Source organism: Chenopodium album, chromosome 21 (genome assembly GCF_948465745.1).
Source record: "Chenopodium album chromosome 21, dcCheAlbu1.1, whole genome shotgun sequence".
Classification (NCBI taxonomy): Eukaryota; Viridiplantae; Streptophyta; class Magnoliopsida; order Caryophyllales; family Amaranthaceae; genus Chenopodium; species Chenopodium album.
Window position 1 is genome coordinate 1,923,913 of NC_137854.1, and position 25,168 is coordinate 1,949,080.

At 36.3% G+C, this 25,168-nt stretch overlaps 2 protein-coding genes across 3 annotated transcripts; both read left to right on the top strand.

Moving 5' to 3' along the window:
* The first annotated feature begins 946 nt into the window (after positions 1 to 946).
* On the top strand, positions 947 to 12,694 carry LOC145602118 (protein MRG1-like). 2 transcript variants are annotated; one of them, XM_081658278.1, is made up of 11 exons: positions 947 to 1,511; positions 5,963 to 6,022; positions 6,230 to 6,243; positions 6,694 to 6,839; positions 7,625 to 7,660; positions 8,135 to 8,166; positions 9,177 to 9,278; positions 10,423 to 10,502; positions 11,105 to 11,274; positions 12,065 to 12,149; positions 12,235 to 12,694. In XM_081658278.1, exons 1-11 carry the CDS (start codon positions 1,356 to 1,358, stop codon positions 12,323 to 12,325), a joined length of 972 nt encoding a protein of 323 aa, XP_081514404.1. In that variant the 5' UTR covers positions 947 to 1,355; the 3' UTR covers positions 12,326 to 12,694. The 2 variants fall into 2 exon arrangements, with proteins under 2 accessions (XP_081514404.1, XP_081514405.1); XM_081658279.1 differs by having other exon boundaries at positions 1,375 to 1,511; positions 6,183 to 6,243.
* A 955-nt stretch (positions 12,695 to 13,649) lies between these two features.
* Positions 13,650 to 23,889, top strand: LOC145602175 (putative cadmium/zinc-transporting ATPase HMA1, chloroplastic). The gene is made up of 13 exons (XM_081658342.1): positions 13,650 to 14,347; positions 14,810 to 14,960; positions 15,101 to 15,285; positions 16,236 to 16,382; positions 16,720 to 16,915; positions 17,307 to 17,419; positions 19,535 to 19,776; positions 20,205 to 20,310; positions 20,444 to 20,608; positions 21,868 to 22,084; positions 22,896 to 23,083; positions 23,162 to 23,248; positions 23,339 to 23,889. Exons 1-13 carry the CDS (start codon positions 13,847 to 13,849, stop codon positions 23,519 to 23,521), a joined length of 2,481 nt encoding a protein of 826 aa, XP_081514468.1. The 5' UTR covers positions 13,650 to 13,846; the 3' UTR covers positions 23,522 to 23,889.
* The last annotated feature ends 1,279 nt before the right edge of the window (positions 23,890 to 25,168 follow it).

Here is a 25,168-nt window from a genome sequence, read left to right on the forward strand (position 1 = left end):
CTAAGAGATTTGATGTTAAAGAATTATACCAAAATTATGTATCAAGACTATTAAGGTATCAACTAATAAATTACATATCCAAATTGATTAATCAACATTTTTTTTTTTTTTTTTTTGACAACCGATTAATCAACATATTATGTATCAAGACTATATATGGTATCAACTAATACATATTGATAGGATTTTATGTAGGGAAAAAAATTACTCCATTTGTATTCGTCAGTTATATCTAAACCTTTAAGCAACATAAATCACATATGCCATATTGTGGATGTAAACTTTAAAGTTATTTAAGACTGGATCAAATTCTATTTAGCCATATAGATCATCGTAGCTCTCTTTAATCACAAAAAAAAATACTATAATATATGCATAGATTATTTCATTTGCTCTGAAAAAAAATCTCATGCTTTTGTAACAAGTTGTTAAGTTAGATAATTTTGCCTCACCATAGTCTATACAGATGTGGATAGTGCAACATGATCATTGAACTAAAGGAAATAAATTGAATTAATTTTGGATATTATCCTCTAATATAAATTGGAAATAAAAATGATACATTTCCCTAATTATTATTATTATTTTTGATCCAAATGAGGTTACAGATCACCAAGAGAAAGGAAAAAGAGCTCAAAAAGAAAAGGAAAACAGCAAAAAACAAAAAACAGACACAAACCAAACTAAACTAGGGAGGAACTAAACGAGGCATAGCCATGCCCCTAGTATCCTCTTTTAAAATACGACCAAGCTCCATCGGAGCATTATTAAAGAATACTAAGGACTTCGCGGTTAGCCAACCTATCCGCCGCTCGATTGCCCTCTCTACACACGTGTATGACTTTCACTTCCCAACGATCATCTTCAATTAGCCTTTGACTGAATTGAATATCATGGACGTATTCTCCTCTAGTAACTTCTTTCTTTTAAAGGGCTTGCACCACTGTCGCATTATCCATTTAGATTTCCAGCCTCTCAATTTGCAGGTTTCTAGTTATCTCAACCCCCCTATTCAGAGCAAATACCTCAGCTCGAAAGGCAGAGCAATAGCCAAAGTTTGAAGCAAATGCCGTGACTAAATTACCAGTATAGTCCCTAATTATTAGTCATGGATAGCTTAACTAGTTTAAACTTTTCTCCCGATTTCTAGAGATTTTAAGATTGATTCTCGCCATTTGTCCCTATGGCCAAAATTTTCAAATGCGGATTTGGGCCGCAAGTTGTCAACAAAAATGAACCGGAGATGGTCCACTATGACTGCGTAGTACGAGTAACACTTAAAAATTAAACTAAGCGAAACAACTGCAGTTACTAAGGCGACTGTTCGAGAGCGGGGATAGCGAGGGAGGAGTAAGATGGGAAGTTCCAACACCGGCGGCAAGGACGATCCCGGCGTCAACGCCGCCGCAAGCGACGCCTCTAACGGCGGTCTTGCGGATCCTAAGCCTAGCCTTTACGCCGAAGGCGAGAAAGTCCTCGCTTATCACGGTCCTCGCATCTACGAAGCCAAGGTTTTCTCTCTCTCATTTTCCAATCTACGCCTATTTTCTACTGAAATTAGATTCTTATTAGTTATGAATTTAGTGTTAATTTTTGAAATTAGTGTTTATATATGCTAAATTGAAGTTTTTGATGTGTTTGGTTGTTTGATTTAGGAGAAAGAGAAATTTGGATTTATTTGAATGTATTACTTTTACGATTTAGGTTTGATAATGAGCATTTTAGGTTTTAAGATGTTATGGAAATTTAGGAGAATTTTTTCGAATTTTTTTACTTTGTTGAACTTTTGGATTTAGGGAATTAGAATATATCGGATTCTGACGATTGAGATAATTGAGGACAATTGTTGTTGGAAAATTCTGGTGGATTCACTTATTTGTAAGTTGTAAACACCATCACACTGATGTCAATGGAAATGTGGATTATCGAAAAATTGTTCACGTAATTTATAACAATAACCTGTTCACATAATTTATATTTGTAGTCCATGTAATGGATAGTATTAAGTGATATGGTTGGACCTAAAGCTGGTGCTTTTTTGCGTGATCCAAGTGTAAGTATGAACTACCAAATGGCCATTTTGCCTGAAGATTGGAAGTTTGAAACGATTTTTGGCTGTTGTGGTAAGGAAGTATGGTTGGAATTTGGTCTTGTGCTCGTATTAAAGCTCTGTTTGGCAGAGCTTGCAAGTAGTACGTGGTTGGAAATTTGGAATGCTACTTTCTCTCTTCCTTTAATTAAAACAAGGGGGGGTTATGCTTCCCAAAACACAATTTAATCCCTAAATATCCTGATGTTATAATGGTGAAAACTATAAAAAAATTAAAAAGTTAATATGGTAAAAGTATATGTTGAGATGAATCCAACAAAACTCTACGTGATTATATTCTCCACGTGTATAAATCAATATGTGGATAAAGAGGTGTGGAAAAAGTTTCAAAAGAGCAAACATTGCAATTTAAGAAATGGAGGAAGTACAAAATTTGAAACTTAACGGTGGAAGAGAATATATTTTTTAGACAACAATTTGCAAATATTTGTGTGATGGTGGCAGTTAAACACTGGCTTGCTCTCGTTAACTGTAAACTATAGTATTCAATATACAATAAAAGGCAGTAAAATATACTTCTTCCGTTTTTTTTTTTTTATAGTTGCAACATTTTCCTAAAATGGAAATGTCACAATAGTTGTAACACACTATGAAAGGAAAGTTTTTATGGTGAAAATTGTAATATTACCTTTATTTAAAGCACATGGCCCACTTGATTATGCTCCTAACAACTTTTTAACCTCATTTTATGTGCATTATATTACTAGATTAGATCCCGTACAATGCTCAGAATTAACAAAATTTTATTATGAAGAATTATTAAAATCTTTGAAAAGTTATACAATAATTTACACAAAAGCGAGAGTTATATAATAATTTAATTAGGTAACAAACTTTGATCGACACATGGTTTGGGCATTAATAATGAATTACCTTATATAAAAGGTATAAAAGATCAATCAATCAATCAATCAATCAATCAAAGCCTTAATCCCAAAAGTGGGGTCGGCTAACATGAACCAAATTTGATTATTCCGTGTAGTCATCAACATAAATCTTTCTCCTCCATCCCTTACGATCCAAAACTTCATCCTCACGTAAATCCATGCACTTCATATCCTTCCTCACTCCTTCCAACCAAGTCATCTTTGGTCTCCCTCTTCCTCGTTTAATCCCTCCATGGTCCCACTCTTCCACTCTTCGCACCGGTGCACCCTCGGGTCTCCGTCTTACATGTCCAAACCAACGCAGACGATTTTCCCTTAATTTATCTACAATGCCCGCCACACCTACTTTCTTGCGAATAACCTCATTTCTGATTCTATCTCTTAAAGTGTTTCCACACATCCACCTTAACATGCGCATTTCCGTAACCTCCATCTTTTTAATATGCTCTTTCTTAGAAGCCCAACATTCTGTACCATAGAGCAACACTGGTCTTATGGCAGTCCTGTAGAATTTTCCCTTCAACTTTAAGGGAATGCTGCGGTCGCATAGCACTCCCGTGGCCGCTCTCCATTTAAGCCACCCTGACTTAATCCTGTGGGTCACGTCTTGATCAATGTCACCATTCTTCTGGATGATCGACCCTAGGTACTTAGAACATTCACTCATGGTCAAATCCTTTCCATCCAAACTCACCACTTCATTGCTTGTCCCCCTCTGAGTGCCAAAACGACATACCAAATATTCAGTCTTACTCCGACTTAGCTTAAACCCTCTAGATTCCAACCTTTGCCTCCATTGCTCCAACTTGACATTAACCCCATCCTTAGTCTCATCCACCAAAACGATATCATCTGCGAACAGCATACACCATGGAACCTCATCTTGAATTGGTCTAGTTAATTCGTCTAGAACCGTTGCAAAAAGAAAAGGGCTTAATGCAGACCCTTGATGCAATCCGATTGTAATAGGGAAATCTTTTGTCAACCCTCCGCATGTCCTCACATTTGTTGACACATCCCGATACATATCCTTAACTAGGTCTACATACCTTCGTGGGATACCTTTCTTCAACATTGCCCACCAAAGTATCTCTCTTGGCACCTTGTCATATGCCTTCTCTAAATCAATAAAGACCATATGAAGATCTTTCTTCTTTACCCTATAAAACTCCATCATTTGTCTTATCAAATGGATTGCCTCCATAGTAGATCTCCCAGGCATAAAACCAAATTGGTTATCTGAAATGCTTGTGCATGCCCTCAACCTTTGTTCAATCACCCTTTCCCACAACTTCATAGTATGGCTCATAAGCTTAATTCCTCGATAGTTAGAACAATCTTGAGCGTCTCCTTTGTTTTTATAAACCGGGACCAAGGTGCTCTTCCTCCAATCTTGTGGGATCCTTGTAGCCGTCCATATCTTGTTGAAAAGGTTTGTTAACCAATCAATACCAATCTTACCCAAACACCTCCACACCTCTATCGGTACCCCATCAGGGCCAACCGCCTTCTTAGGTTTCATCTTCCTCAGTGCAATCTCCACCTCTACTCTCCTAATCCTTCGCACATACTCCATGTTGATTTCTTCATCACTCATAGAGGTATCTCCTATCACAACTCCATTACTTCCATTAAATAATTCATCGAAGTACCCCTTCCACCTGTCCTTGATGCCCTCCTCTTGCACTAGGACCATTTGGTTCTTATCTTTGACACACTTCACCATGCCAATATCCTTCCTTGCCTCTTGTCTTCTCTTTGCCATCTTATAAATGATCCTTTCTCCCTCCTTGGAATCAAGCTTTTCATAAACCTCCTGATATGCCTTTTCTTTTGCTTGGCGAACAGCTGCCTTTGCCTTACTCTTAGCCTCCTTATACGCTGCAAAGGTTTCATCACTCCTACATTTTCCTAAGGCTTGATAGCATTCCCTTTTTTGCTTAATTACTGCTTTCACCTCTTCATTCCACCACGAAGTATCTCTCTGTACCGAAGTTCTTCCCCTTACTTCCCCTAAGACCTCTTTGGCCACTCTTAGGAAACAGTTCTTCATTCGTAACCAGGTCATGTCCGGATCCACCTCTCCATCCCAATCCGCTTCTTCAATTACCTTTTCTGTAAAAACCTTAGCTTTTGCATCCCTTAGGGTCCACCATCTTATCCTTGGTTCTTCTTGTCTAACTTTTTTCTTCGCCTTCTCTTTCAGACGAATAGTCATTACCAAAAGGTATAAAAGATATGAAATGAAAAATACGGAATATATATGTGAACAAAATATGGAAAAAAAGATCTTCGATGGTATAGTAGAAGATTGTTTAAGAAGATCTGATAAAAAATAAAAAGAAAATAAAAAGAAAAAACATTTTGGAAAGAAAATACAGCACCATGAAATGACACATGTCATACTTGGTGTCTGTTTTAGTATTATGTCATTGATGTGAGGTCTACTTTTCTTAAATACCGTGATAAAGTGTATGTTGCAACTATAAAGAAACGGAGAAAGTAAGTTTTAATCATTAAAATTGTTTATACCAGTCAAAATCAATTTAATATGTTTAAATTATCTATAACCAATAAAAATTTGTTTGAATTTGTAAATTAAGTTTGTTCAATAATAATCAGATAAAGTAGGGCCTTTGTCGTGGGCCTTTGTCATAATTTTGACCCAAAGTTTATGAGCGAATTGCTAAAGCTAATGGCTTGTTTCCTGTTGGATATTGAATGAACTATTGAAGATGTTCTAAAAAGGCAAGAGGTTCCCCAGGGTTGATTGAAAGTTAATCTCTGAAGTTGAATGCTATCATTGTTTTAATATTCTGTGCTTAGAAATTCCATAGTGTTATCTGCTGTGACAATTGTTTAGCAATTGCACTTGTAGCTCTGTTGTATGGTATATGTCTCAAGTTTTATATTATATATCTTTGATATGCATGCGCTAATCTGTACCACTATGTGATGTTTTCAGATTCAAAAAGCTGAGATCCGTAAAAAAGAAAAAGAATGGCGCTATTTTGTTCATTACCTCGTAAGTTCTCATTTTTTACTTTTGCTTGATCGATTATGTGGTCTTGTGTTAGAAGAAACACCTTTTTTCTTCAGCATTTTTGGGCCTGGCATTGCCTTGAATTTTTTGCTGATTGATCTTTTTTCCAAGCTGTTAATTTTGGTGTATTCTGAATATTCAGATATGACGGAATTACTGAATGATACTAGTATCTTTTCTCATTTGCAGGGTTGGAACAAAAAGTAAGTAACTCTCTTTGAAGCCTATTGATCTTAAGGTTATGCTGTTTTTAAGCCTATTTTCCCCTTGTCTCTGCATGACATTGCATTTTGGAGTCAATATAAATGACTTCCTGCTGTTCTTGACTCACAAAGATGATAATTTCTAACATACTTAATAAGACTCTTAAGTGGTTCTAGTTCTGGATCTATTAACTATTCCTGCTTAACATTGGACTGTTGGAGGCAATTTACTGTAACTGTGATGTAATATCAATCTATAGACTTCGTCTCTGATCCAAGTCTTATCCCTTATTCATCAAAAAAGTCTTATCCCTTAAAATTGAACAGTGGTCATGACTCATGATTATTGAACTGAATTTATTGTTCTGGTCTGATATTTGTCTGGTAACTCTGGTTCATACGAGGGAGCTAGATATTATTTGTTAAATACCATACACTTATTTCCAACAGTTGGGATGAATGGGTTGGCATGGATCGCCTGATGAAAATTACGGAAGAAAATATCCAAAAGCAGCAGGCTTTGGAAAAGAAGCAAGGTGCGGACAAGCATCATAGGTCTGGACGTTCTGCACAGACAAAGCCAAAAGGCTCTACTGGTTAGTCACTTCCTAGTTCCTACAAGTAAATATTGATTGTTCTTGTGCAAAATGACCATATCTTTTTTACATGCCTTTGCAATTTGTTGAATTTTCTATTGAAGTTGATCTTTGTTGATATATTTTAGTAAGAAATTTCGTTAAATCAGTCACTTCCAAGCATTTGTTATGACAAGGAACAGATTGCTCTAGATTCCCCATGCAGTTTTGTTGGTTTAGTGTATCAACTAATTCTTTGCAATTCAGTTATCTGCTATTGTTATTTATCCGCAATGACTTACGAGCTTTGAGATGATCGTGAATTCGTGATTCAAGTATTCAACCACCATTTTACTGACAATTTCTGTTGTTTCTATGAGGCTTAGGATATCTGTATTTAATCTTGCCACTGGATGTAGTGCACAGGATGGTGTACTTTGTGGTGCTGATTAGTGATTATAGCACAAAGTATTTTGATAATTTGATTAGATTCAACTGAAAGATTCTGCATACTGATTTTCTGCAAAGGGTGGTGGTTGTGCATACTGATTTTCTGCAAAGGGTTGGATATTTTTTGTACAACTGGATCTATTGACTGCTTGCTAGTATTATTACTGTTGATTAATTTCTTGTAAGTCGTTAAGGGCAATTTTGGGGACCTATGGTGGTCATATGTCTGTGTATTTTGCTGTGATTTAACATGACATGGTATAATTTGTATAGTACTATGCTTGACACATGCAATTTTGTGTTCTCAATCTGAAAAAGCTTATTTTCTCACTGATGTTATTGGTTTCTTGGTGTAGATGCAAAAGTAGATAAAGAAGATGTCAAGAGCAATGGTAATGTTGGTAGCTTGCCTTAAATTATATTTTTAATACTCTAGTTTGTTTGTATATACTAAAGGTTATTATTTTGTCCATCCATAATGGTTTTAGAATTTATCAATGAATAGATGGAGTGGGGTGTTGGGGGGGGGGGGTGTGTTGCTCTAAATGTTGTTGAGAATTATAAAGAGAAAGAATCACCTAGTTTTACAGTAAGTAATCATATGACCTTGACTGCTTTAGCAAGAGCATTATAGTTACAATGTATTTTTCTATCATTAATATACTAATTTATTAATTAGACTAGCCTCCACTAAGTTATAAAAGTGCCATTCGTAAAAGGGCAATGCAAATGGCTGGAAATATAGATGGTACAGTGATGATTACTGCGGAGTATAATTTTATTGTGTTAGAGGCACTTTTTCACACCTCTTAAGAAGCAAGGTTTCTTGATCATAATAGTGTTTTTGTATTTGCAATTTTCTGCAGTGGCAAAAGGGAAAAAGCGGAAGGGTGATGAGGTCTGCTTCCATCAAAACTAGCCTACTTCAATTATTGAGAATGATATCAACACCTATTTGCGCTGTTCCAAATGTTCAAATTATATGCAGCATTTTCCTTGATACTTTCTCTACTTATGAGTGAGTTGCACCGTGGTGCTGTCTCCTTTCCTAGGGGTGTACCTCAAGTTTGAAGTTCCCACTCCCCCTTTTGTGATCATCCATAATATTCTACTTTAATTCTTAGCAGTACCTTTGTCCTTAAATCTCTCTTTATTATTCAAATTTCTATTTAAGGTTTTGGTTTCTTGACATAGCATCTCTTAAGTTTTCAACATAAGGAAGGTGAGAGTCAACTTGTCAAAAAGAGTCATGATGTCATGACAAATCCCTGCAAGCCTAACTGTGTGAAAATGACATCCACCCTGTACATTATTGCAACATTTGCTCTGATCCTCCTGCCCTTAGTGCCTTAGCTCTTGTGTGTGAATTGTGACAGGACAGCTCCGTTTGGTGCTGCTATACTTGTTGCTTGAAAATTCCCCTTTATAAGATGGATTTCTTTGGCAAAAATATATTTTGATCATTCAAGCAGTAATTTTTGGTATGTAGCTCTAATCCACCAAGTTTGAAGATTTGCATGGCTGTAGCTTGGCTGATAACTTCCTTTTGTTTCCAATGTCACACTGTTGGCTTACGCCTATGGCATATTTATCTCTCTTGCTCTTGAATTCACCTTCTTGCCAGCCTGACATCAAACCTCATCACTAGAATTTTTTTTCTTTATAGTAGAGAATGGTGTCTTTTATTTCACCTTAGTCATCAGTATGATACTATGATGTTTATTATTGTTCTTATAATTATAAGTCAATTTTAAATAGCGGGTTAATTTATTCGCTCATATGTATCTCTTTTTGTATATAAGTGGGATTTATCTGTTTTAAATGGAAGATGTTTCAGTGTTCTTTCAAATGTTACAGAAAATTGTCTCTGATTTTTTGAAGCTGATTTATACTGTTTCATATTTCTAGAAGGATAGTGTTTCTGCAGAGAAACTTGTAAAGATCCAGATTCCATCACCATTGAAGAAGCAATTGGTTGATGATTGGGAATTCGTTACACAAAAGGACAAGGTATGAGGACATTAAAGTAGTAACCTACACCCTGATGTAAATAGTCATTCGTACAATTTTAAGACGCCTGAAAAATAGTTATGTTTCCTGAAATGATATTAGGATATGATTTGTACAATTTGTATTTAAATTCTCTCTACTTAACCCATGATGAGAAGGGGCATAGTATAAATAAAAACAGTTTATCTGAGTATTAGGTTATAATTGTGGTCATTATACTTATATACCTCCAATTTGAGCTATGAAGAGAAGAGGCAAAATTCAATTTTTTTGACATCCTATCAATAGTCACTGCTTCAGGAACAACATAATTATTAAGAGCCTTTTTTGGGTGGGGGTGAAAGGTTTGATGATCACTTCATTTTTTTGTGGTGCAATTCTCCATTTTCTTTGCTTTTTTTTCTTTTAGGAAGGTAAGTTTAGGAACATATAAGCCAAGTTGAGGAACATAGAATTGAGTACTAAAGGCTCAATGGCTCGACCTTGTAAATATTTGTTAAGTCTGATCTCATGTTTAAAGTTTTGGCCCTATCATTGTTGATTCTCCTTGCTTCGCCTGTGGAATTGTGCAAGGTAAAGGCCAATACTTATGGTGTGGCCTTTTCTTTAACGCATAGTGTTTTATCGTTGACCCAATTTAAATTGATGTGTCTCTCAAGTGGTTCTCCAGTCCTTTGATTTGCAGATAGCTGAAATTATTTTCTGTATGAATTAGTTGCATCTGTTCTTTGAACAATCCTTGCCCAAAATATTACATGTCTACAAGTGCGCAGTGGCAGAATGTGTCAATGAGTTGTCTTTTCTTAGGTTTTTTTTGTGCAAGGGCTCTTATATATCTTGGCTGTATGCCTGGATTAGTTCAAGATGCAGGGAATTTTATACGTAGTTTGTTTTCAACTTAAAGTCTCAAACCTGTTCGGAAGCTTTGGATGACCCACTTTATCTGCCCTTTCATCTCTCTTTTTGTCGAGTTATCTCTCTGTATATGTTGTGGAAATGCTATATGATTTATATTATCTGTTGTAATTTCATTGTTTGAATCAATTGTTTGCTGTATTACTAAATTATTTCCTCCCAACCTTTGGTTGATGTTTTCCTTAATTAATTATTAATTACATGATTTTCTCAAAATCATTCCCTGCAGCTAGTTAAATTGCCTCGCTCTCCAACTGTGGATGATGTGTTAAAGAAGTATCTTGAATACAGAACAAGAAAGGATGGCACGTAAGTTGTTACAGGTGTCTTAACTTTCTGTGTCATTTTTTTTTACTTGTACAATGTCACTGTCGCTGGATACAACCCCTACTCCTTGCATTCAGTTTTTATTTTATGTGCTGTGTATATGTAAATTTATCATATTTTGTTTCTGGAATTTTGCAACTCATGAAAGCCCAAGATGCCCATGTCCACAGTGATAATGTGGCATGGTAAAGTGGCCCTTGAGATGCTATGCTCGACTTTTCGTCCGCAGCAGCTAAACATAACTTGATTATGCAAACAACTTTCTCCAATGACATTATCTTGATTTTGAATAAAATTATGAGAGTGATTCTCTACGGACTTTGCAAGGCACCCTTGGACCGACAGTCTTTAGTTCCCACGATAGTGTAGCATTGGATTGAATGACAACATCAAGGTGTTCTTGATACAGTATAGTCTATCACTCTATCATATAGGGATTGATCAGAGACTTAGATTGTTGTTGCATAATGCTGGTTGCTGGGTCTTGTGACCTAGTACAAATTGCCTAGCTATATTAATTATGCTTCATTAGTGAAGTTGACCTAAGTTTTTTTTTTTTAATTTTAATTTTCTGTCTGTTGTAGGATTACTGATTCAATTGCAGAAATTTTGAATGGATTACGTAGTTATTTTGATAAAGCGTTGCCATTGATGCTTTTGTACAAAAAGGAAAGGCAGCAGTATCATGAGGCTGTAACTAATAATGCATCCCCATCGACAATATACGGTGCAGAGCACCTACTGCGCCTATTTGGTATGCACAACTTTGAATGATATTTCCTTCGTTTCATTTTTTTTTTAAATCACTTTCTTTAATTGTTGCCTAGTAAGTTTACTCTGCTTGTATAGCTTAGTGTCAAATCCTTAAACTTTTCAATTCTAGTCTCTTATCAGTCTCAGACATGCAATAATCTGGCATTAACCACTGCCTGAAACCATTTCATTTGCGCTAAGTTGTCCAAAATTGGTAGTGTTAGAAACTATATATATATATATATATATATATAAAATGAAGTAACTTTTGGACTGGCCTTGCTAGGAATTTAGCTTAGGATATGAGATAATATGTTTTTCTGTATTGTGGAAGTATCCATTGCAGAATTAACTTGTAATAATAAGGTTTGGCTTGCGGGTTGTTGCGTTATGAACTAGAAAATTGAGGAAATATGATGGTTGTATGAGATAGTGTTTCCTTAAAAACAGTGAATTCTGTTGATATATGTGGGCAACTGCCTATAGGCATTTGCTGATGAGAAACTATATTGGCTATGAATTGGTTTTATAGGCTTCTCGTCTCCTTGGCCCTCGCCTCCTCTTCTCTTCCCTTCAATGCTTGTGAATTTGATGTATGTAGTAATAAATTGCTAGAATTGTGAATCTGGTGACGTTTGATGCCCTTGTATACTCTTATGGATTGTGTAACTCCTGAAAGAACGGGTGCCTTTATGCTGTTTTCCTTCCACGTCTAATTTTTTTGAAGCAGTTTAATGCAATGTTGGTTTGTTAAATCTTACGTAATTCTAATCAATGTTGTATGATTGCAGTCAAATTGCCGGAGCTGTTAGCCTACGTAAACATGGAAGAGGAGACAATGACTCGTTTGCAGCAAAAATTGGTTGATTTTCTCAGGTATGTTATGGTGTCCTTGTGGCTAAAGTCACAACCTTGTCATACCGTATTACCATGTTCTATATTCACTTGGTTTTGTGTTCAGATATTTGCAGAAGAATCAAAGCAGCTTCTTTCTCTCTGTTTACGATGGCTCTAGAGTTGCAGAAGGAACGACAAAGGGAAAAGAAAATTGAGTCTGCCCTGTATTCATATGGTTTGGCGCTCTTAATTTTTTGAGTGCCCCGAGTGGTAGATCAGAAAGCACAAACAAATTCTTCTATTTTGCAAACTAGGCATATCACCACCTCATTGTAGCAATTTCACAAACTCTCTTGTATACATGTAATAGTAAGTTTTTCACTTTTCAATTTCTCAGCTAGTTTTTGCCGGTCCTGGCATTTTTGTTGTTGATGAATGTACTTTGTAGAATCGAAGGGAGCTCGTGACCTGTAATTATAAATAGCTCCTTTGCACAGTCAAATCAGGATAACAAACATCAGTTAATGTTCAATTGTGAATTTGTGATGTAATATGTATTGTTTGGTACCAATCTGAAATTTATACGCCCTCTGTTTCTGAATTCTAACAACAGTTTGACACACATGCCAATGTAATTATGTATTGAAAAAAACTATGAAAAAAAAAATTAATACTTGAAAATGTGTTTTGAGATTAAACCAACTTGTTACTCAATAGCGTTAGATAATTATATACTCCGAATCGTTAAAGAAATGTAGTCAATCCTCTGTACATGAGTAGAGTTTATGTCAAATAGTTTAAGAAATGGAGATAGTAATAAGTTAGGGCTTGTTCTCATACATTTATTTTCAGTTTAGTTCAGCTCAGTTTAGTTTAGTTCAGCTCCTAATTGCCTTCTCTTATAAAATATTCATTTCATTTCAGTTCAGCTGAGTTCAGTCAATGAGAACAGGCCCTTAGCTTTGTGTGCCACCTATACAAACAAAATATAGCGACAAGTATATAATTTGCATGCTTTGTGTGATTTATGACTAGCATGCTCTTTAAGTAATGGCATAATTTATACTTTGTGAGGACTAAACAAAATTCGCTCTAATAAACTCTTAAAATGTCTATTTTTTCTTAGAATTTACTCAGTTAAGTATTCACAGCTGCATTTAGGTCTTCCAATGCAATAGCCCGAAACTGTTACTATACCATAGAAATCGATTTAGCTTACGCTACTTTAGGGCCTATTCTTTTCAGCTTATTTTCAGTTCAGATCCTTATTTTCTCTTCTCATAAAATATTCAGTTCAATAAATCAAAACAGGCCCTTAGTTTGATCCGTCTTTAAAACAATACAAGGACCGTGTGGTGTTTATACTTTATAGTTCCTAATGACATACATACATGGCTATAAAAGTGTTCAGTAATTAGACAATGATACAGCAGTAAAAGTTGCGTGTCCAAAAACAAAACATTTTTGGTTTTAACTCAATCAAATCATTGAAACAAATTACACAAATCTGCGCAAGTTAGCAAGTAAAATAGATGTGCACATCAGCAGCACATAGTGTGGTCTCCATTGCAACATCTTCTCCTTCTTCTTCTTCACTGACTTTCTTCTCACCTTTCTGCAATTCTTCCTCAACTTCAACCAGAGGAGAGAGAGAATATTCCTTCAACCTGCAATTCTGCAAACAATGCTTCTTCTTATTCTTCGATTTTTCTGAAACCTTCTCAATCCTCAAATCAATGGAAGCTCTAACTCTTCCCCTCTCTAATGGCCTCCAATCCTTAAATTACAACCCTAATTTCGCAATTTTCCGCAATAATTCCCGCCATTTCTTCATCTCCCCTAAAATTCGTCACAAACCCTACTTTTCTCCCCTTAATCGACCCTCATTCACCTCCAATTTCCGCAAATGTTCAGTCAAATCCAGCGCAACTCATCATAATCATCATGATCATAATCATCACCATGATGATCATAATCACCATAACCACCACCATCATCATCATCATCATCACGGATGTGGTGAAGTGAAGTTGAGCAAGTCTCAGGAAAGGGTGTTACGATTTGCGAAGGCGATAGGATGGGTGGACTTGGCCAATTTCTTGAGGGAGAACATGCAATTGTGTTGCTGTGCAATGGGGTTGTTTCTTGCTGCTGCTGTTTCTCCATACTTGGTTCCGAAACCTGTTGTTAAACCCTTGCAAAATGCCTTCATTTTCCTCGGTTTTCCTCTTGTTGGGGTAATCACTTCTTCTTCTTCATTTTCATTGATATCTATCTGATTACGTTTTTAAATTATTTCTTCGTATTAATTTAGGAATGCATGATAAAATTATACGTTGATCGGTGTTGTTAATGTTGGAGTATGCTTGCCTTGTTTCAATCTCTTAGCTGTGATGTACTGATATTCGGTCTTTCATTGATCGGAGGAAGTATTTAATTTTGAGTGTATTTGTCACTGATGTTAATGCACTTCAGCAACGTGAGAGTGTCAAATTTGAGCAATGCAAACAAAGCAATTTGTGAAAATTATAGAAAAGATACAGATACAGGAACCTTATACCTTATCTAGTCTCAAATTTGCTGTTTTCTAATCTTCTGCTTTGCAATTCTTTTGTTTGAAGGAAAAGTTGGTCCTAGAATTATTTTTTTTCTTGTCTTGCCTCGTTGAATATGATTATTACTTGGGTTTTGTATGTCAGGTTTCAGCATCACTAGATGCTCTTGTTGATATCTCCGGTGGAAAAGTTAACATTCATGTCCTCATGGCTCTTGCCGGCTTTGCATCGGTGTTTATGGGAAACTCCTTGGAAGGCGGTCTGCTCATTGCTATGTTTAATTTGGCTCATATAGGTAGTATGATTATTAATGTAGATTATACATTCCATATGCCTAAATTCAGTTTCCTGGAAGTTGACTCTGGGGATATAGTTTGTGCTCACCCCTTTATTATCATTTTTGGTGACTTTTCATATGTTTTATTATACATACAGCTGAAGAATATTTTACAAGTCGCTCAATGGTTGATGTCAAAGAGCTGAAGGAGACTTATCCAGATTCTGCACTAGTTCTGGATGTGGACAAGAATGAGACACCTAATCTCTCTTCTTTATCCTACAAGAAGGTCCCTGTGACTGAAATAGCTATTGGCTCTTTTGTATTGGTTCAAGCTGGTGAGGTATGCCAATGATGTATGCGCAATTCCCACCAACCCAAAGCACTTCATGAAATTGGGCTGTATATATCCGAATCTGCATGTTTTTTTCCTGTTTGAAGTATCTGTTAGAAACCATTTTTTTGTGTTGGGGGGGGGGGGGGGGGGGGAGGTTGGAGGTGGAGAGCAACCACTTATGGCTTTGGTTGATGCTTTGGTGAAGTGCTGTATGGCCTGTAGCTAGAGCTCTATTATTTATGTGATGGTTGCAGTAGGACTATTCAGCAGATTGTTAATAAAATTTGCATTAACTTTCGTCAATTGATTTCCTGTCTTAGTTTTGTGTTCTACTGGTTGATTGGATTTCTGCATCTAAAATTCTAGACAAACTGCTGCCATCAATACCCAATTTTGGCAGTTGTGTAGCTTGCTCTGTTTTTTTTTTTTTTTTTAGTCAATGGGATGTTAATATTAAGGGAAATTAAATTTTAGGTCCATTCAACACACATAATGTATATAGGAATGACATACTATAAGAATATCTTTTACGTTTGTTGGTAGTAATGTGGGAATTGAAAGATTGTAGTTTGAGCAGCCATGTGTGTGTGTGTTGCTGACATTTCTTCTAAAAGAACATTTTTTATGAAGTGCAAAAATAAGGGGAGATTGTTTTGAAAATGAAAAAGAGAGGGTAGGAGAGGCCGAGAGGGGACACATGTCCATAAGGGCTCTCTTCAAAAGTTGTGTACAAATTAGCAGCCTACTAGGTCATATATATAGAGAGAAATTTATCCTATTTGTTTGGAAGTTGTATGCTTAATATAGTTTGAATACATTATGTGCCAATGGGAATACCCTTTGTTGATAGTTTAAATGATCTGACTACCCTTTTTCCCATGACTAAAATTAGAATTCCTTCTTAAGTAAGATATGAATTTAAGAAATGCTAACAAGACATGTTGCTTTTTGGTTAGTTTGTACCTGTGGACTCTGTAGTATCACAAGGAAGATCAACTATCACCATTGAGCATTTGACAGGGGAAGTGAAACCAATAGAAAGAGGTGTTGAAGACCGTATTCCTGGGGGTGCCAGGAACTTGGATGGCATGCTGGTAGTAAAGGTACCACTTCAAGTTTCTTTTGCATTGCCTTATAACAACTTTTGACACCCACTCAGTTGCTTTTGGATCTGATGGAACATTCTCTTCACGTAAATAGGAGTCTCTGATATTGCAAGTCTAACATTGTGCCTCCCTTCCCCTACATATTTTGGACATAGAAATCTCAGCTGCTTTTTGTAACCAAGAACCTGATGGAACATCCTCTTCATGAAATTAGGAGTCTCTGAAAGTGCAATTCTAACATTCTGCTCACGTCCCCTACATATGTCAGTCTTGGTTTACTTTATTTGCTTCACAATGTGCTCAGTTGTCCATCTAACATCAAGATTTGAATCAGGCATTAAAGACATGGAAGGAATCTATGTTAAGCAAGATAGTGCAGTTGACTGAAGAAGCTCATCAGAATAAACCAAAGCTTCAGAGATGGCTGGATGAGTTTGGTGAACAATATAGTAAAGTGGTTATGGTTTTATCAGTTGCCATTGCTCTTTTGGGACCTATTATTTTCAAATGGCCATTTTTTAGCACAGCAGGTAATATGTAGGAAAAGTATGCACATAGATTGATTTTTTTGGTTTTTCATTTAAATTTGTATTGATATGGTGTTAATAATTGTAGTGTTCGAATTGAAAAATGTCTCTCTGTGGGCCTTTTCTATAGGAGTTTTTTTGTGGATTGTCTATGTCATGCGTGCACTTCCATGTGGAACATGATAAATGAATAATATGTACGAAGATTTTAATCTCCATACTATGGAAGTCAATGAGATGATATACCACACTTCAAATTGACCTGTAAAGTAATATATATGCTTGATATGGCCGAAGATGTTTGAATGCAGCCTTTTGATTCTTGATAGCTGTCAAGATTTCTCTCTTTCAAGATTTTACGTAATTTTCTGATGATGATGTTTACATTTTATAGGTTGCAGGGGATCTATTTACAGAGCTCTGGGACTTATGGTTGCAGCATCTCCATGTGCCTTGGCTGTGGCTCCATTGGCTTATGCTACTGCAATCAGTGCTTGTGCTAGGAAGGTAGAATTTAATATTTACTGTTGGTCAAGCAACCTTTTTGTTATTGCATCATTTGCATGTCAGCATTGGTCTATTAGAGTGATTTTCTGTCAATTCAGGTAACTGGAGTTCTATGTCAAATCCCTGACCGCATTACTTCGTGACAAAATGCTCTGTTTATTTTATATTTAATTAATTTATTTATGCATCATAATAAGGAAATCTTTACTCATGTTTTAAGCCCGTTGTTTCTTAATGGTCCCAAATTGGATTACATAAATTGTGAAGGCAATAGTTGGCAAACACATCTAGACGATAAGACACATCTGAATCATTACATTTGAGTGTAATAGCACGTGGTACAGATATGTGATATCTGAGTAAGAGTGACTAAAAAAAGTCAATGGAGAGGCAAATTATAGGTGTAAAAGTGTGTAGGACAGAGGTGCATGGACAAATAAGCTTCCTTCTCTAAGTGGTTATTGATTGAAGATTGGCTTTGGTGATTGTTTCTTGTTAAGGAATAAAACTGTTGCTCGCCTGCTCAGGCCTTCATTCAGTAAACCAGAGAAACTCTGGTTTAGTGGTTGTTTGCTTATGAGTGCTGAAGTGTTGGATTTCAAAAGATGGCTTATGCTAACTGCTTGTCCATTCTTTATAAGGAAGGTTACAAAGGTTGAGTAGAAACAATTTATCTTTTATATTGGAGCAGTAGGGAAATGAATGAGCACTGATCGTAGTCTATCTGAAGCACTCCAAAACTTTTGGATTTATTATGTGAATCTCGTATGATGCTGTGCTGCTACAGATAGAGGCTCTGTGATTCATTAAGAACTTCTGTAAACAGAACCATCCCAAAATACACTCAGTGGCATGGGATAATCTTTCTAGTTAATCGTTTAGGTAAGGGGGTCTGAGGAGAATAAGTAAAAAGCAGTTGATATGATGAAATGATGCTTTGGTGGAGGCACCCGTGTGTAGTAGATTTTTATGCATCCAAACCTTTACAAACAGCTATTAAATGGTGTTGCTGCTCTTTTAGGGGTGTCAAATTTCTCAGGCTCAGTTCGGTGAGCACAAACTCCGCTTGGAGCAGTGGTGGTTAAAATATTGTCTTGGGGAATGATTGCCTGACTGGTAGGTGTGGACTTTAGGGACAGAAGAGTATTGTTCTTAATATGTAGCTACCTTATATGGCAATTTTTCCTGTTTCATTATTGCATCTAAGTAATTTTTCATTTATCACCATGTTGTCTATCAAAAGTGTGAGATGGTCACTATCTTTATATTCCTCACTGTTTAATAGAGTATGGTTATCAATTAATGGTACATCAAGTCATTTTCTTAGCTTAAAAGCAATTGATTAAAAGAATAGAGTCATAAAAGGTAGTTATATGAAGTCCAATCACCAACAGTCAAATACTCGAAATTTCCAGTGTTTGGCTACATTAATTGATAGGAAATACTAGGAAAAGAAAGGATATTACATTAAAGTCTTACTTTCCCTTCCTGCCTCATCATTGGAATTCAGAAAGTTAATATGAAGTATTATAATTTTCTCCACTTCCTTCCAATTCTTCAATGGTTAGCCAATTAAACAAAAGAACTGTTTCAATTCCTGCTAATCAAACCAGATTATGGAATGACGCTACTTTCCTTTCTAAGAAACAAAACCTTGGGTGATTGATCAAGCACTTCTAGGCTTCTAGCCTTCCTTCAAAGATGAGCATATAACTTCTGTCGCATAAAACCCTTGCAACTTTATTGTTTTCTTATGCTTCCCCATAATCCTGCAGAATATGTTATCAACCAACTCTCCACAAGACCACAAGATTCGCAAATCACACCCGTAGGAGTGAGAAAGGAATCTTCTGCAAAACTTTAGCATTTCACTTGCTTCTTTCCCTTTTATAGTACAACACTAATGGAAGTTTGGAATTCTTTCAATCCAAAATTACTTCTGTCTTACTTTTCTATAAAACATATTATATGACTTATAACTTAATTACTCTCAGGAGGGTATGGGTTACTTCAATGAGCTTGCAGTTGAATTATGATGCTAGTAATCTAGTATCAATCTCTTAAATTGACCGATACATTAAGCTCATTTGCTTTGGCAACTTTCTGTCTTTTCAGGGTATACTGCTGAAAGGTGGCCATGTGTTGGATGCTCTAGCTTCTTGCCACACTATTGCATTCGATAAAACTGGAACACTGACGACTGGGGAGCTTAAATGTAAGGCAATTGAACAAATTCGTGGACATAATATTGGCGAGGAAAGATCTGTAACTGGTGCTTGCTGTATTCCCACGTGTGATAAAGAAGCTCTGGCTGTTGCCGCTGCCATGGAAAAGGGAACAACTCATCCAATTGGAAGGTATGGTCGTTAAAACTATAAGCACCTAAACCTGTATAGAACTCTGCCTTCTAATATCCTCTCCTTTTATGTTCATCAATGATAATAACTATTCACTGTATAGCTGTACCACCTAAGCAGCTCTTAGTTTTGGGATGCGACTTCCTCCTAGTTTTCTTTACAGTGCAAGAATCTTTTACTTAATTTACTGTGTCATTTTTTAAATTGAGCTATGTTCTATCAATTCTTTTCAGTTTTTAGAATTGTGAAAGACATTAAACAGTTCAGAGTGAATAATGTCTTTAGTTTTATCATATGGGAAAAAGGATTCATTTGCTTGGTCTTGTGGTTTGCACTACTTTACATATCTTTTACCCTATATCCCTTTATTTTTCTGTTGTTGATTATGCAAATATTCACCATTTTAATTCATAATTTTGCTTGTGCAGAGCTATTGTTGATCATAGTGTGGGACTAGACCTACCTTCAGTCTCTGTTGAAAATTTTGAATCTGTACCTGGCAGAGGTCTTTTTGCCACAGTATCTGGCAATGAGGTAGTGAACTCTGTGTCAGCACATCTGCCACATTGAACCCCCTCCCCTCCTTACCACGGATTAGTCACATGATAACTTAAAGTGTTCTACTATTTTCTTGTCTATTCTGCTGACTGTTTTCTACTATTTTTAGTCAGGAATAGGAAGAGGTGAACCAGTAAAAGCAACGTTAGGTTCTGTTGATTATATTGCTTCACTTTGCAAAGATGAAGAGGAATCACAAAAGATCAAGGAAGCTGTTAACACATCAGCGTATGGAAATGACTTTGTTCATGCTGCACTTTCAGTGAATGAAAAGGTAATTTTGAATGATTTGTGTTCATTGTGATAACTTTGAATAAAGGTGTCAAAGTGTTACAGCTTGACAGTACCAAAAAGGTGATTTGTTCAATATTTGGGTCACTCTTGACTTTGGTACTATATGCTCCATCTGAGCAAATATGCTAATCTTTATAACAATAACATGTAATGAACTGAAATTACTCGGTGTAATAACAGTACAACAAAGGGGAAAACTCAGAAATTTGATTAAACAAATTAATGGTGTTACAACGATAGTAGTAGGTTTAGCCTACAAAGCTCCAATAGTGACTTTAGGTCACAACTCTCCTAAGAAACTACTCCAAAATTCTCCTCCTTCTCTACCCTAAACTACTACTATTTATATTACTACTACATTGCATAAGTGGCAACAAGGCCTTAATTACTACAAGTACTACTCTCGTCTTCTTCCTACTTTAACACACTACAAACAAATGGCCTAAGGAGGCCTGTCTGCCCTGCTCCTCTGCCCTCTGTCTCCCTCTGCTTGCTGTTGTTGTTTGTCTCTGTTGTTGTTGTTGGTCTGCCCCTGCTGCTTGCTGTAGGTGAGTGTCACGGGTGGTGGTGGGAGTGGGTTCATTGCATAACAACAATTAAAATATATTGAAACGTGGTGATCAACAGAGTACCAAGGAACAGTGAAGTGCTTGTAGGAAAACACCCTTTTCTATATATGCACAATTATTCAAAGATCACAGTTGATTTTGGTTGTCTGAAACACTTGTGCTCTTTTTTTTCACTCTATTTTCCTTTCTGCTCATAGCGTGACTAACTTGGCCTCTTGGCACCAATGTTAGGAGAGGAGCATTGCATTTTGTAAACTTAACTGTTTGTGACTATATATGATTCTTGCTCTGTACTAATTGTCTAGGTGTTTTTATTTTTCCCTTTTTTTTTAATTATTTACTTTTTATTGGGTGCATTGTTTAAAAGAATCTCTTATTTTCGCCCTCCCTCTTGGTTTTCTGGTTAACTTGATGTGTGCGGTGGGTTTAGCCTGAAAGTCATCTTGTCAGCAATATTAACGAGGAGCATTGCATTTTGCAAACCTTAGATGTTTTTCACCCCGAATGGTTTTATCTCAGAATTTGCTGCCAAGGTGAATTGTTTTAGTGGGGGGTTGGGGATATAGTGTAAGGCATTCCATGAACTGATAGGTTAGAGGATACTAGATTAACAGGTATTAAGTTTTTTTGTTTTCTCATATATAATGAAAATAGCTTGGACTCCTCTCAGGTAACTTTGTTCCATTTTGAGGATAAACCACGGCCAGGAGTTGTTGATGTCATTGGATGGTTGCGGGATCAAGCAAAGTTCCGGGTGATGATGCTAACTGGTGATCACAAATCTAGTGCTATGAGAGTCGCAGATGCTGTGGGAATCACCGAAGTTCACTGTGGCTTGAAGCCTGAAGAAAAACTCAACCATGTAGTGCGTATATCAAGAGAGACAGGTGAGCATAATGTTGGTTTCTCTGTAGCAAGGGGCTCAGAAATGAGCTCCAGTGGAAAAGAATATTTAAGCTGGTCATGTACTCATGTATGCAGTTTTTGTAGCTCTTTGTTCCCCTGTTGCTTAACACGAGTAGCTCTTGCTCATGTTCTGGACTTTCCTAACATTAAATGGAAAGCTGGCATATAGTTTGTTGATAGAGAAAGAGTGAGGGGAAACAACCATGAAGAGAGAGCAGATGCTGAGATGCTAATGTAGAAGTCATCTTGTAAACTGTTTGCTGTAATACAAGGAAATAGTAGTCTCACGCTTCCACGTTGGTTTTATGGTTGTGTTGTGAGCCTTAGCACCCTAAATGTTCAGATTGAATATATTTTGGGCCTACATGTGCTACATTGTGATCTTAGCACCATCATGATTGATATATAATATGTGGAACTTATTAGCTTCAGTTGCCAATTTTATCCCAACACATGAGTATCTGCTTGAAAGTGTGCCTTGCTGAGAAACTGCTTATAGTCAATGCTCTTCTGTCTTTCTGATCTTTATTGCTAGATTCACTTTTATCCTTTCTTTGCATCCAAAATTGATTTTCACTTTTAACACATTTGCTTGATGGATCATTCTTGCTGAAATTCATGTTAATTTTTTTCTTATTAGTTTCCAATTTTCCATTCACCTAGATATGTGATGATGTAGAAATACAATGAGTACAATCTGTTCTGTAATCTTAAAAGAATAATCTTTCATTCCTTAGTTTAATTTCCTGGGTACCTTCTTGACTTCTTTTTTTTTTATTATTATTATTACAGGCGAAGGCCTTATAATGGTTGGGGATGGTATTAATGATGCCCCTGCATTAGCTGGTGCTGCTGTCAGTATAGTACTTGCTCAACGTGCTAGTGCCACTGCCATAGCTGTCTCAGATGTCCTCCTGCTCCAAGACAACATATCAGGAGTTCCTTTCTGTGTAGCTAAAGCTCGTCAAACAACTTCACTGGTATGGACATCATTTCTGCTGTGGTTTACCTACTTGTAGTTCAATCCATTAATCACTAGTTCCGTTTGTTTCTTGTAGGTCAAGCAAAATGTTGGCCTAGCACTATCAGCTATTATTTTGGCCTCTCTTCCATCTGTCTTAGGAGTTCTTCCACTTTGGCTAACTGTAAGAAAAAATTGATATTACTGCTTTTTGTTTCCTATTTGTTTTTCATTAGCTACAGTTTGATTGCTGCCCCTTGGTAACTAACTGCAGGTTCTTCTGCACGAGGGTGGCACCCTAATTGTTTGTGCCAACTCAATACGCGCTTTGAATGATCCTACCCGGTCTTGGAAGCAAGACCTACATCTTTTGCTTGATAATTGCAAGGCTGCTTCAGAGAAAATACAGCAAGAAGTCCCCACACCTGGCATCATTCAAACAGCACATCCGCAATGAGGTGCTTTTTTGTTTTTATTTTTTTAGCCATTTTGAAGCTCGTCATATAGTGTGAATGCTGATCAACCATAGTAATTTTGTACATCAAATATTGATTGAAAATATAAACTAGAATTAGACCACCCTTGTCTCCTCTGGTCCTGCTGTTGCCTTCTGTAAAGTCTAATATACTCTTCTCCAAGAGAGATTGTCCTTTTCCAGCAACCTGCTATTGTTTTATTCTAACCCAGGAAGCCATTAAATGGTCAACTTGTTTCTTGTCAATGACTATTATCTACTGTATTGTATGTAATTCCAGCCTCAAAATAGTTGGCTTTGGAATGTAACTACACAAGAACATTTATACAACTCTTATTTTCACTCTTTTACTCCTCATTTCTGCATGCTTCTAGTTTTTGAAAGTTTTTTATTCTGTAATGTAAGTTGCAGCAACGCCCTCCTGGCAAGGTTGTAGACATGTAGTTACATAGCTAAAATGTTGTACATTTGTTTCTATAAATTGTGGCTGCAAACTTAGCTGACCCCAAATCATTTTGGGTCTAAGGCTTTGTTGTTAAATAAACTACGGGGTAGCGTTTTCAGTTTTCCGACAGATGAATGTTTATAGTTGGAGTGTTACCATGGTAGATAAACAAAGATATACGAGTACTCCGTATTTATGATGAATGAATCTGGTATCAAGCAGTTGATGACAGTGGGTCTGAAAATAGAACGCGCATATTCCATTGATATTCATTATTCAACTGCTAAATACGTACGTCATGTTGTTTTTTATTGGGAGTTGACAGGTTAACATCAAAAGACGGTGATAGGTTTTGTGTTGTTGTGGTTAATCTTAATGGGGTTTTGGCCGTTTACCTAGTCGTGTTCGTCTTCATGTCAACATCAAAATGTGTATGTTGTTTAAATTGGAAAATGTTGATATGTCATACTATGGGGAGGATGTTAGTTGTGCATTTAATGCGGCCTTTCTTTCCAAAGTCTAACTTTTCTTCAATTTTGTGTTGTTTGTTTGGTAGACCTTGCATGGGGTGCGCCCTTAATTCTATGAATGAATGAATGAGCTCACTTGCATATCTTTTGTGTGGTTATCCTGTAACGATATTATCTTGTGTTTTAACTTCTGTACATCTTACAAGTACAACTCTTTGACTCTGTCTAATACGAGTATTATTTATTTTCACCCTTTCATACAAATCTCTATAGAGTACTACTCCTATAAATGTATTGCTTATTTTATTAGGTTTGTTTCAGTATCAATTTTGTTTTAGAGACGGAAGGAGTGATGCTACTATAAGCGCACTCTTTTTCATTGGTTATTACTACTAAGCTAATTTGGTGGTTATCGATATGTTGATAATCTCCCAATTAGTTGGTTTATTTGATTATCATTTACTAATTTTATGTAGTGAAGTCATTACCAATGTTTGTGACAGGTGGGGGTGGTGGATTATTGGTCCAAGATAATACTACCATTCTTGATCTCTCCCCACAACCCCCAATAATTAAAGTTACAGATTTATCCCTGTCGTTACATAAATTAAACTTTGTAATCGTTATAAATTGTGATGCGCATTCATACAAAAGTAAATTTTAATTTATTGTTGAGGCGTTGAATTAATCAACATATTTCATTTCAAAAAAATG